Raw genomic sequence first — 18,336 nt, 5'->3', positions numbered from 1 at the left:
CTACTATATACTGTGCAAGTTTAAATATACTACAATTAGCACATCATCATATTTCAGTATCTCATTCTGCTTATACTAAAGCTTACGTGTTCAATAAGATTAGAGCTCAGAGCTCAAAACTGAGGTTTGTAGCTCATCAACAAACACATACTCAGTACTGACAGTGCAGCTTATCTTTATTTATTTATGTGTTGACTATATGCATCTAAAAAGCTTTTAATAGAAAGTAAATTCAAGCAGTGTGTAGCCACAGTTTGAACCAAGGTTAGTTACATACCAATACCATTACAATTCCACTTCATTTGACATAAGGCACTTTTTCTCTTTATTAGTACATATCTTAGTGGCTAGCAAAAGACTGAAGAAAAGGTGTTTAGGAAAATATCATTCTTTCTAATTTACCGTTCCATCTTCCATCAGTTTCAGACATGAACCAAAATCTGCCAATCGAATATGTCCATTCATATCCATCAAGATGTTGTCTGGCTTAATATCCCTGCAATTAAAACACATTCCAGAATTAGTACAAAAATGTTTTGCATAATATACAGTCCAAGCATTGACTCTGCAACACTCCCATCATTCAAAACCAGCAAAAGATCAGTAGATGGAACACAGTCACTCATCATATGGTGAAATTTGCACCAGGGACATATCGTGACGGCGCCGTAGATCAGATCATATAATGCCTGTTAATTTTAGTAAGAACTGTGTGGTCAAATTCCTCTCACCTCTCACAGGTAGATAGGAGAATCTTACTTGCTCTGAGCTTTTGTACATAAAACTTTTAAATCATCTGAAGAATTCTAGTGAAGTACTGTCAAGTGAAAAGATGCACGCTTATACTGGAGCTAGATAACAATCCCTTAAGTTTTACTGTAGAGCAAAATGTCAATGAAACCATAAAATAATTAACACATTTTTAAATTTAGTGTCTTCCATCAATATTTTTCTCTCACAGACATCTTAGCTCACTATGTACGTCTGTCACACTTCTGCTGAAATGATCAACAAAGCCATTGTGCACGCTACTGCAGCTCTGCTTGGCGAAACTCCGCAGCTGTCTCACTCAGGTCATGATACACATGGCAAAATCCTTCTAAGCAGGCAACATAATAAATAGTCCTTATTTTGCAAATTTAACCCTTTTTTTAATCTCAGGTTTCACAGATACCTAAGTATACTGAAACACAGATAAAGCATATGCCCCCAGTATGCAGCTGACTAGGACGAAAGCATCTATGCTCTCAAAGTTACCAGAGGGACGTTTATTGTTCAGCTTGCAAACTAGGTTCAAATGTTGAAATTCCTTTTCATTAAAGTACACTTATTAGAAATATCCATTAAGCTACATTTTTTAAATAGATGACATTATTACATTCTTACTCTATCCTTATTATATTCAAAAGGTAAATTACAAGTGTATGAATAAAGTACTATACTTTCTCAGTGAACAATCATTTATAAGACATAAGAACAAATCCCCTAAAACAAACAAAAAACAAGTGAAGCCCTGACTTTGCTTAATTCCCCTAACAACTTATAAATGAATGCCATCAATTGCTTTGCAAATTTCAAAATATTCACAAGCTACAACATTGCACATGAAAGCAAGCTTTGTTGTTTGGTTTGAGTATTTTTTAATAAAAACTGAGTTATAAACAATGTTTACTGAGAATTTACAATGGTAAAAAGATTAGAATCAGCCCTTGAACAACATTCCAGAATCAACGGCATGATGGTGTCGCACTGTTACACACTCAGTGACAATTAATATGGTAAACAGCATGTTGCTTTGAAGAAAAGTACTCTCTGAATTTGTGTTACCTAAAGATGAGCAGGTAGTAGCCCATGCTGAAAACAAATTTTAGCCACCTTCCAAATATGCAGAAACATTTACTAAGTAAAATACAAACACTACTTAAGAAATACTTTTGCATCCCGCAACTGAGCATAAAGACAATTATTTACAAACTAAAACATAAAAATTAACTGGGTCCATTCCCTAACTAACACTCCTCCACTTGATTTTTGCTGACACTGAATATGCCAAAGAATTGCAACCTCCAGATTGAGATAGTTTTATTTATTTTACATTCACCCACCAAAAACATTCCTTAAACATGTTTCTAAATAAAAACAAACACATGCTATTGAGACCTCTGGAATTGTAACTTCAGTTTACAACACTTTGCAAAAACATGCACCTAAAATCAAGTTCCTCTTAGAAGCTGGACCTAGTTCAAGCTAAACAAAAACATGAGTCACCCTTGAGGCTCCATTTATCCACGTTTTATCTTTTAATATATTCCCGAGAGAAATAATAATACTACTACTAATAATCATCATCATACCAACCTCCCCCATTCAATCTCACAAAACAGCAGAAAACATGAAAAATCTTACTTTGTTGTCAATGCTGTGCAAAACCAAACCCACAAACAACACTGAAAGCACTCAGAGGAACAAGTATTTCTCACAAAGTGAAGTTTGTAAGGCTCGATAATAACTTCGTAAGAACAATTTTTATAGTTCAGAAAAAAAAAAAAGGAGACCAACTTAATGCATACAAATTCTTTTCAGCACTTGTAACAGAAGGTATGGGTTATGAACAACTGTTCTGAATTCAGCTGAACTACGTTAATAAAAGACAGTTTGAAAGACAAGAATTGCTGGCACCTGCAGAGCAGAGTAGGCTATAAGCAAAAGGAAAGTTAAGAAAATTATGAGCCCCAGAGGGGAACAAGGAAGGGGAGTAATTATTGCCAGTGTAACTGAAGAGTTCAAAGGTGTTGATTATGGGGAAAAATAATATGTCATAAACACCGCATCTCTACTGAGCCCGCAGTAGTTAGATGCCATTAGAACTATGAGGTTTGTTCCAGGTTTTTGTTTTGAATGACATTTGGTGACTCCTTTAGATATCAGAACTAATTCTTCTCCTGTTCTAAATAAAGCATGATGATCCCTCTTCACACCCACTCCACCTTTCCCAGCTTATCACAGTTTCTTCACTGTATGAACTGGTTTCCTCTTCCCATGTTTCCATCTCAGCTGCTGCTTTATTCCCATCATCCCCTGCCTCCTAGACTCGCCTTGAAAGTTGAGATGTCCAATGCTCCATGGCCTATCAAACCCAAATGTTCTCCCCTTTTATTTCCTTCTTTCACTCTCAGCTTCTTCACTCCCAAACCATAGTCTCCCTACATGTACACATTTAACCAATCCTTTTTTCTCCCATCTCAGCTCTGGCACTATTTCCCCATAGTCACTTCCCAGATTCCCTTCTCATTCCACTGGCTTCTTATTCCTCTAATCCTTACTATCCTCTTTCCTGATGTCCAGTTTTTATTCTACTGCACAGAAAACTTCTTTGGCACCAAAAGGAAGAACTCTATTAGCAACAAAGAGTCTCCACGCTGTCTCTAGTGTCTATTTACCACCATCTCCCAAAATTGCAGGGCAAGTCACTTCATTCTTACAGCTCTGAAACAGTGCAAACCTACAGCAGAAGAAAACTGAAAAGCATTTAGGGACAAAACTCTGCATATGATTGTTTGAAACTCTGGCACATTGAGGGGAAAATTATAACCTGAAAATATCTAGGTGGAAGGCAGAAGAATGAAAATACATCCATGACTCAAGGAAGATTCTCTCCTGGATTTCAATGGTGTCTTCATATCCCAGAGCAGAAGAATTTCTCACAGGACTTTTAAGAATTACTTTATTCATTTAAAATTGATATAGGAAAAGCAATGCATGTTTCTTGATCTTGTTCCTGGAAAAGAGATGACGCTGCTTCGGGCAGATACTAAGGAAGGAAAATTCCAGACCAAGTAGCTAAAATCTGGCAAAAGTAATGAGCAAATAATGAAAAGTTAAATGGTTTAGTGAATAGACCACTGGGCTGAATCTCTGTAGATGAGAGTTATTAGATGATTGTGGGCAAACCATTTCAACATCACTCAACAGTAACACTGGTGCTCAGTCAAGCAACTAATATCATCTGGCTAGAAGGCTATGGAGCACTAATACTCCAATAACCCTATAATTAGTTCACTATAATAAAAGAAAAAAGGTCTGCTCACTCAAAATATGAAATAATAATTCAGTTTCAAGAAGTAAGGATTTAGAAGCTATTTTATGAACTAGATTTATAGTGGGAACAAGTATTGAATTGGGGGCACTGCTCTGACACCACTGTGCTCTCTGGAGACCCTGAGTTCTACCAAGTCCCAGGCAGTTCAGCCCTACTCTTGAGATGTGCAATGGGTACAGGTTGCCAGAGTTAGACCTGGTACTAATCAAGCCAGTACAAGTTCTTCAAATGTACTCCACAGTGAATTAAGGGGACATGGGTACTCAGCATACCCAAAGAAATACAAATATTTCTTATATCAATTTTTTTGTAGCACTGCCACCTGAGGATGTGAATTAAGCAAAGACTGATGTTCTGTTTTGGTTTTTTTTTTTGAATGGGTGATATACCAGCCAAGAAGATAGAAGTCTAGACCAAATAAACTTCTTTAAAAACATGTATGTCCATTTAAATCATGACTCCAACACACAGAGTATTGGAGTGACTTTTATTTTTCTGAGGCCTTGACTGTAGGAGAAAAATCAGCACTGCATAACAGATTGAACAGAGTGATGCTCTTTGTATTTGTTTTGCAGTCATTCGTTATTTGCTTCTGTTCATCTGGAGAATGCTGTAGGAATAAACAGTCTGTGTGATACTGGAAACTACACTTGCACAGAAAATGAGTGTGGAGGCTTATGAAAAAAGTTTGAAAAATCTTTAACGAATCATTTTTCATAATGCTTCTTGGTTTAATTTGGGGAGCTGTTCTTCAGATTGGCACGTTTACCCAGATGACTTCACTCACCTCTCTTTAAAAGTTTACTTTCTTAAGCTATAATTAAAACCCAAACATTTTACATACTAACTGTGTTAATATAAACAACGTTCTGAAATAGAACTACAGCAGATACCTGGATTATTGCCATTCATTTTGATTTCTCTGTTAATGAGCCAGAGTAGAATTTCATTTGTTCAGTAAGACTCAAGAAAAAGTATTCCCTCTGCGACATGCTAAATCCACAGAACATTCCAGCTGTAAAACAAACTAAAAAGAATTTTTAATACATGTGAATGTATTTTTTCTCCCTGGATTCATTTCTGATACTAAACGGAACTTCAGGAATCATGAGGTCTTGCATATTGAAATTTGGACCAGACAACGTCCTTAAGTTCTTTCCAACTTGAATTATGTGATCATCTTATGGTTTCAAAGCGTATCTGTTCCTGAGGTTCATCTATGTCATTCTTTGAATCGATGTTATTAAGTTATTTGCAAGACCACATGGAGCTCCTCAGGTCTACAGCACAGGAAGCAGCAGATTCCAGAAGAATCTTAAATTAATTTTGTTTCACAGGCAGCCTCACGGAGACAGGGGACCAGACAAACAGAAAGGAAGATACATCAAAAAGAGTGTGACATTTAATGCAAGAACTGTAACAGAATGATTAAGAAGCAGTCACATCAGATATGCCAAAATAAACCAAAGATTATGCCAGTGGAGCAACTCACAGGCCCACATCTTTAAGTTTACGTGATAAAAACCCTACTGGCATTGAAGAGTTTATGACCAGTAGTGATCCCTCTTCTTGGTAACTGTGCAGTTATAACGCAGAATGTGCTCACTTTGGTTATTCATTTGTATTGTGTTTATTCTTTTTTTCAAAAGAAAAATGATGAGGCAGAAATGAAGGAAAAGCTGAGTCCTTCTCTGTAACTAATATCAACAAAAGGTGGCCAGATGGTTCAAGGGGGCACCTCTCAATATGTCCAATATGTCCTCACTGGAATAAACATTTCAGGTGCTAATGGACTGTCCTCACATACACAGCTGAGCTTTTAAAGCAGCAGAACTGAAATGACAATAAAGGGGCTTATGTGGTTCTAAATTCAACAACTTCCATGTGAGCTGAGCCTGAAGAAAGAAATGGACCTGTCTGAAATTAAAGGAGCAATTTGATAGCTGAGCTACCAGTTTATTTTAGCCCACTGGCTAAGAAAGGAATAATCTGGAGAACTAATTTTTATTTCTAATGTTAACATTAGAAAAGCATGGAAATTTGTTAATTTTCCTAAACAGGTCACAGGCCCCAAGTCATGCTGTCCTTGAATAGTAAAGAACAAAGTGAATAGCTTCCACTAAATTATTTTTCTGTGAAATCTTAACATGAACACTATTATTTTTAATGCTACAAATGCAAATTAAAATACCAGCAGATGAGAAAAATTAATTAGTTTCAGGTGTAACTGCTGGCACAGAGAAACTGATCCAGATAACTTATTACTAATTGAGGATTTCGCAGCACATTATTTTCTCATTATACATGCAAGAGCATTCCCCAAAAGTATAAATAAAAAGGTTAAAAGCAGACATCAATGATTATAATTATCCACTTTTACAACAAGAAATGTTATCCTTTGCCAAGTTACCTACTCTAAAAAAAACATAACCAAGAATCTTACTGCCAGAATGCCTGGACTTTTTATCAAAAATTCCTTCAGAACACAGGATTATCCTTAGCCAGGACAGAAGTTTGGCAAACTGTTTATTTCACTCCCTTCTGTTGTTTCAGGCAGACTTTTCTTCCACGCTCCTCCTCACATAGAAATGTTACATCCATGATAAAAAACAAAGACATTTGGTTTTGGCAGCACTCCAATGAAAGGAGAAAATTTGGTGCCTGTGAAGTTTTTAAGGTATTCAGTGATGCCATTCTGACAGCCTGCTTTAGATATGCAGAGTGAAACAGCTGGTGAACTTCCATCAAGAATGCTAGGCAATTGATGCATTTTTTTTTTTTTACACAGTCAAACCGACAGACATCTATGTCCAGGAGCTTATTTCTATTTTCCATTACAGTGTACTGGGTTATATCAAAGTCAAAGTTGCCATATTCTGCCAACTACAGTTTATCTGAATTCTAGTGAGCAAAACTAGAAATACGCTCCATCTGGCAGAAAGACTGATGTGCACTGAGCCAAATTAGATTTGGACAGTCGGCAGTTATTCTTTAGTAATCCCAATAAGATAGGCTGCACAAGATAGCATCATGAGAAAATGGGAATATGTTGTACCTCATTAACCGTGCCTCTTATCAAGACTCTACTGTGCCTCCTCCTAAACAGACACTCCTCCACTTTTTTGGGTGGAATCCAGAAAGTGCATATTTCAATTGAATTCAAAATCATTTAAATAACTTTGATCACAACCTTATTATTTACATGGCACCCAAACAGTTGCATCATGTTTGTATATTAAACAAAACCTGCTTCATATAAAGCTGAGAAACTAAAACTTGCAACTGAAAGATGTAGTAGCCTTGCATATAACCTTGAAGTCAGTAGGAATAGTCAAAGACTAAACACTTTAGAATTTAAGCCTTAATAAGAAAAGCAACTACATGGAAAAAATAAATGCTACAAAACAACCTTACTTTAAAATTACAGTGAGGCAGTTAGACTTTTTTCTTCTTAAAGAGTATCTCAATACCGTAAAACTCTCTTATTTTCTCATTAACTCTTGATAATAAATCATTATGTATGCATTGTTCCAGGAACACCCAGTAATTCACCTCTACTAAAAGAATCTCACTACTCTCAGCAGCAGGAGATTCATCCAAATCTTATTAAAGTCAGTGGACAGACTCCCATCAATTACTAGGTAACATCAACCAAATCAAGACAAAGGTTCTAGATCTGTGATATAGTCATTATTTATTGAAAGGTGTGTGCAGTATTATATTTATACTGTTACACATCCTAATCAAGTTTTATTCTCAGTCATACTACAAAACTAAATGAAAGACAATACAGAAATGAAGGTTTCATATACTAGATGCAATACATGTGCTACATCACATAGGGAATCAAGTACCGAATCCAAATTTACTTAGTTTCAGACTACACGTTCTGCCAAAGTATACTTTTTTAATCCCTAATCCAGATTGAGAGAAGTAACTTCTGTGTCCACTAAGAATAAGGTAATTACATTCCTCTCTTATTACGAAGAGCTTGCACCACAGACTTGAAGTATACAGTGCAAAAAAGACTGAGGCAAATTGTTATCCACACTGAGTGTGGGCAACACAAGACATAATGAATTTAAATCCAGCAAAACATACTTAGATGAGACATTAGAAATCACTTTCATAATAACAGTAGGACACTAGAACGAATTGCTTAGGGGCATTTCACTATCTTTATCATTGTACTTTTTTTTTTTTAAGAACTGGTTAGACAAACATCTATCAAGAGCAGTTTAGCTACAGTTTGATCTCGCCTTGCAGCAGAAGAAAAGTATTAGCTGACCTCTCCAAGTCCTCTCCCAGTCCTTTTCTCTACAGTCTTTAATTGCTGCCACTCAGTCTAGTATTCTGGACACAACACAGTATTTACCTTATGGTATCCACTGTGCTTTATGAATTTCAAATGCTAATAAAGGAAATAACAACAAATAACAAGGAATGAGTACATCAGCCAACACATATACATCTTGAGTTTGTTCAGGCACTGATATTCATTCCTGAACACTTGAACTCTGTGCAGTTACTGGCTTATAAATATATGCTCCACCACATCGTATTATAATGTCCCAGAATTAATTTACCTTACAAAAATGTCTCCATGTGGCCTTTGTGCATATCTATTTGCTTTCAAATAATGGATCTCTCAAATAAGATAACAGTTCTAAATCAAGGACAATTATTTTTTAAAGCTGCTTATATCCAATTTTTTTTTCCTTCTTTTGAAAAATAAGTATAAGGGGTGATTTGAAAAATTCTTTTTGATAAGTACTTGGCAGCTACATACTCCTCTACTGTCTTTCATCTAAAATGCTAATCAACTGACAGAACCAGATATCTATGGAGAAAACCCTCTCATTCAGCCTAGGCCCTTCATGCAGTATTTTGAAGAGATGTCAGAGCAAAGTCACGTGTGATGTCTAAGGATTATTTCTCTTGTCTTGTCAGTTTTACAGACTAAAACCAGGAACACAGTGTGTCATTTTATAACCATTTTAAGTTTAGTGCCTTGCAATGTTGATTTACAGATGTCATTTTAAACCCCTATGAAATAAAAATCAAGAGTTGTAGACATTATCAGAAAGACAATTCCTTATGGCAAACAATCACGGACATAATGGAAGGTCTGATATCCAATGCATCCTGACACTGGTAAAAGTTCAAATAAAAAAGGAAGTTAATTGAAATAGTCTGACTACCAAACATTGGAAACGCTAAAAAAATCCCAAAGGAAAAGAAATCCAAAATGAACTGGCCTCTTACAGCAGAGCAAGAATACAGAAGCTTGTAACTTCCCTCAGGATTGTCTCATACCTGAGTTACTCATATTAGACAAAAAAACTTGTAGGGACTCAAATATAAAATTGGGTACACAAAGAATTGAACATTTGAATGCCTAATAATGGATTGATCTTGAACAGAATAATATTTTTGAGTAAAAATTCATGCATAAAAACGTAAGAGCCTCATACCATGTTTCTTTTCAGGTAATTTTAATAGTTTCAAATAGCTATTTATGATGGTCTCTCAGGATGTAAAATATTTGAGGCACAAGCATAAAAGTGTTGAAAGATGTACAAACAAAAGATGGGAGAGACAAAACAGGAATGTTTTTTATTTTTTTAGAAACAAAAGCCAATTTGAAAAACAAGTATTTGGTTTGAGGAGTCCAAACATCAGCATAAGAATTTAGTGAAAACTGCTACTAACTGAATGCAATTTGTAAAACTCAAGGAGATAATGCTCAGGAAATGAGACAAATATTCTTCCATGAAACAAGACAAGGTTTAACGTAACTATCAAACAATACTCTAAAGCTCTGGAGGTATTCTGCCATTCACTGAACAAAGTCAATCCAGAATTATGGTTAATTTGAAAGGACTACTCAAAATCCAACTAGACATGGCACTTGGCAATCTGCTCTCATTGACCCTGCTCTAAATAAGAGGGTGGGACTAGTTAATCTCAAGAGGTCCCTTCTAACCTCAACCATCCTGTGATTCTGAAATTATGATTAAAACTGCCCTTTCAATTTTATTTCAATAACAACATTCTGGTTATACTGTATAAAAGCTCCCCAAATCTAATTCTGAAATGAGTAACACCAAGATACTACACATTCAGTTGTAGCAGCATATATACTTCTGAGTTCTTGTGGCTCAAGACAGAATGCATCTTTAGCCTTAGTATTAATAATGTGCCTACTTTTGCCCTGGAAATTGCAGTTCATAAAACAAAAATTGGCAAAGTCTCTCTCTCTCAACTCTACAAGGATATGACAGCTAAAACCACAGAATTGTCTTGATCGTATCTTGACATTCAGTAGTAGTCAGGCTTATGAAATTTGTTAAAATGAAAAACTTCCTTTTTCTGCTCTGAAGTCTGACAAACAGAAAGCCCCCACTTACCCCAAAATGCTCAGCAAACAAGGTTAGTCTTTGACATTGCTGACACTGTTAATAAATACTGGCAAGATTGGCCTGAAGCCATTAGATAACACTATATGAATAGCCATCCACACCACTGCTCCTTTGCAGTTTTTCTCTGCATAACAAGTCCTGGCCATCAAAGGAGACTCATCTCCTCGTAAGAACAGCTTCAGCACATGAGTCTGTGGCTTCAGCAGGGCACAGTGTACAGGTCTCCTCCTTGTGTCTCAGAAGTATGGTAACCACCAGTACCATTGCTCTGTTGCCCCAAAGCAGTCTTTCCTTCACATACCAATTTCAAGAAGAGTTTACACTTGCTGCCAGATAATGTTAATGGATCAGCTAGCTGGTTTATTCTATTGAAATATAACTTCATCCTATGGTTTGCCTCATTAGCTTCTCCTAATGTCTCTTGCTTTTTCTTAACTGAGGATTCTATCCTCATCCTGACTCTGGTTAACCATATTGAAACTGACTGTACAACAGTGTTGAACTTAACAAGCAAAGGAAGACGAGAATTATTTTTGAAAATATTTATTTTTTAAACAAACAGCAGCAAGACAAGGTTTATAGGTGGTAAAACACATATGGAATTTGCTGAAAATGAAAACTAGGCACTATTGTGGCCTGGCTACTTATCTGAACCTCATATTCCAGTGCATCAATTACTCTTCTCACTATGTTTTCCTTAGCTAAATTGTTTGTAAATTTGCAGTAACTATATGCATGCTTTTTTATTATTACGAAAGAGTATCTCTGGAATACACAGACACCAGAACAGAGTACATCAATATATGCAAAAGAAAAGGATTTACATCGGGACTGTTTGCTTATTGACAGTTCTTCAGAAGGAGGATTCAAAACAGGTGTTTAAATTATACCTTTATGTAACTCGTTAAGTGTGCCTACACTGAAAACACAACAGCTTGAAATGAAGGAGCCTCTGGGGAAAAACGTGGATTGCTCACCTAGCAAACAGCCTACATCAGAGAAGCCCTGAAGAAAAAAAAACCAAAAACCTGTTGAAAATGGGCTGTGAATCAGAACTTTTGCCACTGTGAGCTATATACTATTTGCAAAGGAAGAGTTGGGAACCTTTAATTTACACAGCATTTAGAAAACAAAACAAAAAACCCCGATTTCTTTTCTCTACCTCCATCTGGTGTTCTTCTAGTTTTCTAATAAGCCACAAATACATGCAGTGGAGGACCTGGCTGAGGGCACTCACTATTTTCGCCTCTCTAACCTGCCCAGCTGTCACAATGCTTTTTTTGGATCTGATCATTCTGCTTATAGTTTCACATTCCTCAACAGAAACTCCACACGAACAACATTCATCAGAGAAAACGACCATTTGAGTCAACACTTGAGAGAATAACGGCCTTCAAGTTCAAGCCCAAAGTCACATGAATTTTGAGAAACAACACTAAGTATGTGGCAGACAAATAACTATCATAGAAGTGTATTCAAACATCTTGAACACAGTTTGCTCTTTTCTGTGGCAGTCTATTAGATGATACTTCAAAATACCTACTAAAACCCAAACTATTTTAAGCTGATGATGGTAGAAACAAGTTTCATTGACCAGCCAACTTTAAATATCAGGTTTATTCACTCAAGATTTCAATGTAATTACAATGGAATACCAAGCAGCTTCTTTGAACTCTGTGAACTTCAGTTGACAGAGCTGTTTCTGGGTTGCTGAACTGCACTCTTTTTGTACCATTCTACACTTATTCTCCAAAAGGTAGGAATAAAAATATTATCACGACAATTCAAAGAATAATAAAAAAAGATTGTCTATTTGCAATGTTTTGCCATGTCAACTTTATTGGAATTCCATTTTGGCTTCCAAGAACTTAAGTAAACAGATTAAGAACTCCACAACCACTATCCTACAGCATATTCTAAAGATTAAAAAATTAAAGTCTGCTAAGTAAGGCTAATTCATGTCAAAGCTTTTAGATTTCTAATAGTATCATGAGTTACTGGCGGGTAAAGGAGTAGAAAGAGTAAGCTCCTTAAGAATGTTATGTCCATCTGTGAGTGCCATCTGTCAAAGAAATCCTCAAAGACGAGGCTAACGAGGAATCCAGAATATGCCCAGCTGTTGTACAGTAAATTACTACCTATGCTAGAAAACCTTAACACATAATTCTAGGCATATAAATGTTTTTTTCCCTTTTGATTCTCATTTTAGATATGCAGTCTCTGCTCTCTTCATTTCAGTACAACCATACGTAGTCTCTGAAACAGCTGACTGCATTGAATAATTCTGAGAGTAAATTAGACAACATAAACTGAGGACTTGATTGGTTCTGACAATGACAGTCAAAAAAACATTTTTCATATTCTTTTTTTTAAAATGAGCTGATGATACTAAGAAAGCAATTCACAGATGAAATGTTCACTCAAGCTGTCTGGACAAGTTTTAATATATATTCTTATCTATGTGTTTGTGTATTTGTGTAAGACACATGTATGTATTTTTAATTGTTAGGGATATTTATAAGTGCTCTAAACTGAAGTAAGCTGTTAGTTGCAAATCACTAGAAGATTTCTGGGACTGACGAAGAAACCAACTAATCTGCTGGGTCCATACTGCATCCCACAGCAACTCTTCCCTAGTCCTTTTCTGTTTTCCTCCATGAATAAATACACAGATATAAAACCACCACCAAGAATTATGGGAGGTGAGGGAAAGGGAGGTCTGTACAGAAATGAGTTCTGAGACCACTAGATGCTTTTCATGTTGCCAAATGAAGGATATACAGTCTTAATATGAGGTTGATCTTATCCCTCCTCCCATCTATGTACTTGATCAGCAATAAAAATCACCATGAAGCTATAAAAATATATTAAAGGAGGGGAAAAAAACCTGAAGAAGAATGCAGAACATACTTTAAAGACATGTAAAATATAAAGGGATAGAAAGCACATCACAAAAATTTAAATAAATTGTTTCTTGTTCCTGAGTTATCTGGGAAACAGAACAAAGATAGAGATGCAATACTGCAAAATAAACCCTGGAGGCTAAAAAAACCCCCAACGTTTTACAACAAGAAGAAAACCAACGTCATCCCAAGAGAACAAATATATACATCAAATACTTGCCATAGCTCTTGCAACATGTGAAGAAGCACTGTTATATCCTATATATTTTACTGTTCTTCCCCCAGGCTGGTATGGCTTTTCATTTCACATATATTTTGAAACACTGCCCAGCAGGAAGAAGAATGTTTCAGAAAACACCACTATTATACAGCCATTTAAATGTGCTGCACAGATCCTTTGCTTTCTTCCTCCTTCATCCAATAAAGGTTTACTCAGCAGTTACACAGATACTTGTGATTCCTCTTTTTTTAATGGAAATCAGCGTTGTTAAGAATATCTACTCACCCTCCAAAAAAAAAAAGGCAGGGAGAAGGCTACTAAACAACAACAGACAAAAACATGGCTTTTCCAAATATGTCTTCTTCTACTTCACTGTGCCCTAAATTAACAGTATATAGGTTAAATGCTAATAGAAAAGAAGATTCTTTCCTAGTGAATAAGTAAAAAGTAGAACAGCGGAGAGCAAAGAACCTACTACTGAAATAATAAAACTAAATTTAGGATAATTTCTCTTGCTTCCCCCCAGCTTGATCATGTTCTTTATTGCAAATATGACATTGTATTTATCACATTTTGGTTATTTGCAAAAAATAAAATGCACTAATGAGTAACTGCGTTGAAGGAATTCTACTCACAAGTTTTTAAAATACAGCAGAAGATACTGACATTAAATATAAGAAATGTAACATGACTGATTTTTAGGTACACAGAAAAAGAGAGTAAGAGCATGTGTGAAAGCACACATATATATGTGCGCAAGGGAAGGAAGAAAAAATGTATTTCACTGGAAATTTAGATTATTTCATGTTATTATTCATTCCATGTCAACCACATGAATAGCTGCTAGTTCAACCTGACCAATGTTGATATAGGCTGAATCAAAGCCTTGCTGGAGGCAGCAAGAGGAAGAATGAGTGCCTTACAGGAGTGTACACTTGCAAGGCTTCGTACTGAAAAGAAAACAGCAGCAGAGGACTGTATTGTTTCCTGAGTGCTATTCCACAGCCAGATGAGGAATCCTCTCATATCATGAAATTCTCAACCAAGTCCTCCGCAGGGAGGACAGCACACAGGGTGGAAGAACCCACCAGTGGAAGGAGCTGAAGAGGGACATAAATGGATCTAAATCCATGAGGAAAACACAAATGAAGAAACATACAAATCCTCCCACCTCTGTCATGATGTAATATCACTCAGGACTCCAAAAAAATTTTTTTAAAGGGTGAAAAGTAAACATCATGCCTAGTTTCTCAGCTTCAGAGTCCTGACTGGGAAGGTAGCACTTTGCCTGGTGAAAGACCTAATGCACTGCACTGCAGCAGCCACGCCTGGCACGTCGGTCTCGCCCGCACAAGCAGCCTTCCCCAGACCTGAATACAAGAGAAGCCGGTAATGAATCTTTTGAGTCAGAAGTCCTACCCTGACAGGTAAAACAAGATACATTTTACATTGTTATTTGGCATTAGCTTTTCAGTTGTGCCAAGCTAATTCCATGTGACAAATATACAGGTTTGTTTCTGCCTATATCCAGAGGGATCACAAGGTAGGTTAGAAGACTCCCCAGAAGTCTTCTATGCCCATCTGAAAAACAATTTTACTACTTCTTGAGAACTTTTTCTCCCCCACCCCCTTATTTTGCTATTTTGAGACAGTAGGGTGCTTTCCTTTTTGACACTAAAATTACATTCAAAGTAACAGATTTCTGGCCTATATAATGAGGTTTGGGATTTTCATTTTAACTCCTTACACTCAGGGGTTCTTCTAACCTGTCTACTTTTCAGGCTGCAGAGGACTTGGGTGAGACCTTTGTAAGAGACTGAGGCTGTGATCCTTCATTGGACCATGGGATACCAAGCAAGATGGGATACAGCCTGGGGATTTTTTTCTCCTCAGAAAGACCAGCTCCTTGACCTTCCTGTGCTGTACAGCACAAACATGTATGGAAGCAGGATGGAAAGGGCAGAAAGCAGTGAACAGAAGGCTGTGACCCATGTAAGGATGTGCTTCAAATTCCTAGCCTGACTGTTGATTATTTCAGTAACAGCCAATTTTATTAGTATTTTTTTTTCTATTGTGCTTTTTCACTTTCAATACTCATACGAAAGTCATTAACTGCAGAGGAAGACATTTGTCAGAGAGAATTTCTGAGTCTTTAAAATGCTGAAAAGCAGCACCATGTGCAGACAGCTGAAGGGGAAGGTGGTAAGAGTTGGGCTGCATCTCACAGGGAAGAGTCAAATATGCTGCAGCACCCAAGAGACCCAGAAGCCTGCAGCTCAGTAAAAACTATAGAAAGTGATTCAAGCCTTGTTATTTTTAGACTATGACAGAATACAACAGAATTCATATTGAGAAGTTACAATGAGAAAACATGTAGTAGAAAGCTATGCACTTCATAGCACTGCTATGTTGTGGGTTTTTTTTACTAGAGATTAAGATATGGTTGATTTGCCTAAATTGGAGGTGTTGTATCAGAGACAAACTCAAATAAAGAACTGCAGCTACTGAGTGAAAGCTGGGGTTGAATTCACATTTTTAAAAGAAAGTCAGAGAACACTATGTTCAAACAAACAGTTGTTTAGGAATATTGAAAAGCACAAAAAAAGCCCCACCCCAGCCCTCAGAAGTCACTCATATCTTCCTCCGCTTCTTGTTCCTCTCGCTCCCATGCTTGTTTCTGTCTAGTAACCTGCTCCATTTAAATAGCTGGTCACTTGGAGGATCAAAGTTGCTATTTTCAGTCACTTAACCTATGGTTAATCTCATTGTTGCTTGCCTGTTTAAGTAGAATTAGTTGTCTACTGTGCACCTGATGGCTAACAAGGAGACTAACAGCAAGTCCTTGGCTATATGTAATGTTACAGAAGATGTGTTTCAGAACTCACGTAACAAGCAGTTTTAGCTAGCTTTGATGCTTGTTTTTACAGAATTGATTGATACTTGAACTTATGTGACTTGACCAATGTCTGTATTAACCATTATCATCTGGCTAAGACTCAAGCATTGCTTTCCTCTCTCCAGTAAACAAACCTTTCAGAGTAGAGAACAGCAGTTCAGGTCTTAAGCCAGCAAGTAGACCAGTTACAACAAAAAATGACTTATTAACATGATGAATAAGCACAGTTAATCAAAAACTTCTCTTGGACATGTGTTATAACTGATCTGCCTCAGGAAAAGTCTGAGTAAAAAACAAAGTAAAAATATTACTCAATTTTACTCAAAAGTGTAGAATCAAAAACCATTCCTAGTTGGTGCCTGTGCCTCAGCTCCAACCAGGAGAGACTTTTCTGAACTCACCACCAGCCAAACAGCTTCCAGTAGGGTGTTTATTTTAAAAAATGGAAAACTTTTTTCACAGTTCTTGACATTATCAACATCATTACCAAAGTATTAAGGAACTGAACATGAGCCGGCAGTGTGCCCAGGTGGCCAAAAAAGCCAACGGCATCCTGGCTTGTATTAGAAATAGTGTGACCAGCAGAAGTAGGGAGGTGATAGTCCCCCTGTACTCTGCGCTGGGGAGGCCACACCTGGAGTGTTGTGTCCAGTTTTGGTCACCTCAATACGAGAGGGATATCGAGGTGCTGGAGCGAGTGCAGAGGAGGGCAACGAAGCTGGTGAAGGGCCTGGAGAACAAATCCTATGAGGAGCGATTGAGGGAGCTGGGACTGTTCAGTTTGAGGAAGAGAAGGCTGAGGGGAGACCTCATCACTCTCTACAGCTACCTGAAAGGACATTGTAGAGAGGTTGGTGCTGGTCTCTTCTCACAGGTGATTAGTGACAGGACAAGAGGGGATGGCTTTAAACTCCAACAGGGGAGGTTTAGACTGGACATTAGGAAAAAATTTTTCACAGAAAGAGTGGTCAGACAGTGGAATAGGCTGCCCAGGGAGGGGGTGGAGTCACCATCCCTGGATGTGTTTAAGGGTTGTTTAGGTGAGATGTGGGGGATATGGTGTAGGGGAGAACTTCACAGAATAGGGCTGATGGTTGGACTCGATGATCCCAAGGGTCTTTTCCAACCTGAATGATTCCGTGATTCTATTCTGAGAAAACAATGCTTCATAAGTAAGCAAAGTTACCTATGTGCCTAACACTATTTTTTTTCACAGATTCAAAGAGAAATGCCTCTTCTGTTTTGAAACATCAGAAAACAACGGACAGTGCTTAAATACTGATTTTTTAGTACTCAACTTGAGACGACCTGTTCTAAATAGATCATAAAATCATATCACACAATCACAGAATACAGGTTGGAAGGAACCCCAAGGATCATTTGGTTGAATCATTCTTGGCAAAAGCACTGTCTAGACAATATGGCCCAGCACCTTGTCCAGCCAACAGATAGACACCTTGATGCTTGGTTCCTTTAATAAATAAAAACATTCCTTAAAATATCTACATAAATTATCTTCTTTCTTCTCATGGATCTGGAGCTGAGGAGTATACAAACTATATAATAGTGGGAAAGTACTGCCTTACATTTCTTTAACATAACAAATAAAACAAAAAGCCAGCATTGAGATTTGAATGTCATAAATACATACTGATATAAAACCATGGTTCAAAAAGATCAATTAGACTACAAGTTTACAAAAAAGCCTCTGCCACTCTCCTGAAAATTGCATCTATTGATGTTAAATTCTACTCAAATATTGTATTGATGTGAAATCCTCCACTCTGGCACCAGGT

The 18,336-nt window shown here is 37.0% G+C and overlaps 1 protein-coding gene across 8 annotated transcripts in view; it reads right to left on the bottom strand.

The window, feature by feature from the left end:
- Nucleotides 1-18,336, bottom strand: part of CDC42BPA (CDC42 binding protein kinase alpha) — a 191,502-nt gene that overhangs the window by 78,822 nt on the left and 94,344 nt on the right. For all 8 annotated transcript variants that reach the window (XM_074817748.1, XM_074817752.1, XM_074817751.1 and 5 more), the window contains exon 7: nt 403-496. In XM_074817748.1, coding sequence (XP_074673849.1) covers nt 403-496 — 94 coding nt within the window. The remainder of the gene's footprint in view (nt 1-402; nt 497-18,336) is intronic.

The sequence above is a fragment of the Strix aluco genome, chromosome 3 (assembly GCF_031877795.1).
Source record: "Strix aluco isolate bStrAlu1 chromosome 3, bStrAlu1.hap1, whole genome shotgun sequence".
NCBI classification, from domain to species: Eukaryota; Metazoa; Chordata; class Aves; order Strigiformes; family Strigidae; genus Strix; species Strix aluco.
This window is presented reverse-complemented; position numbering and strand designations above follow the sequence as displayed.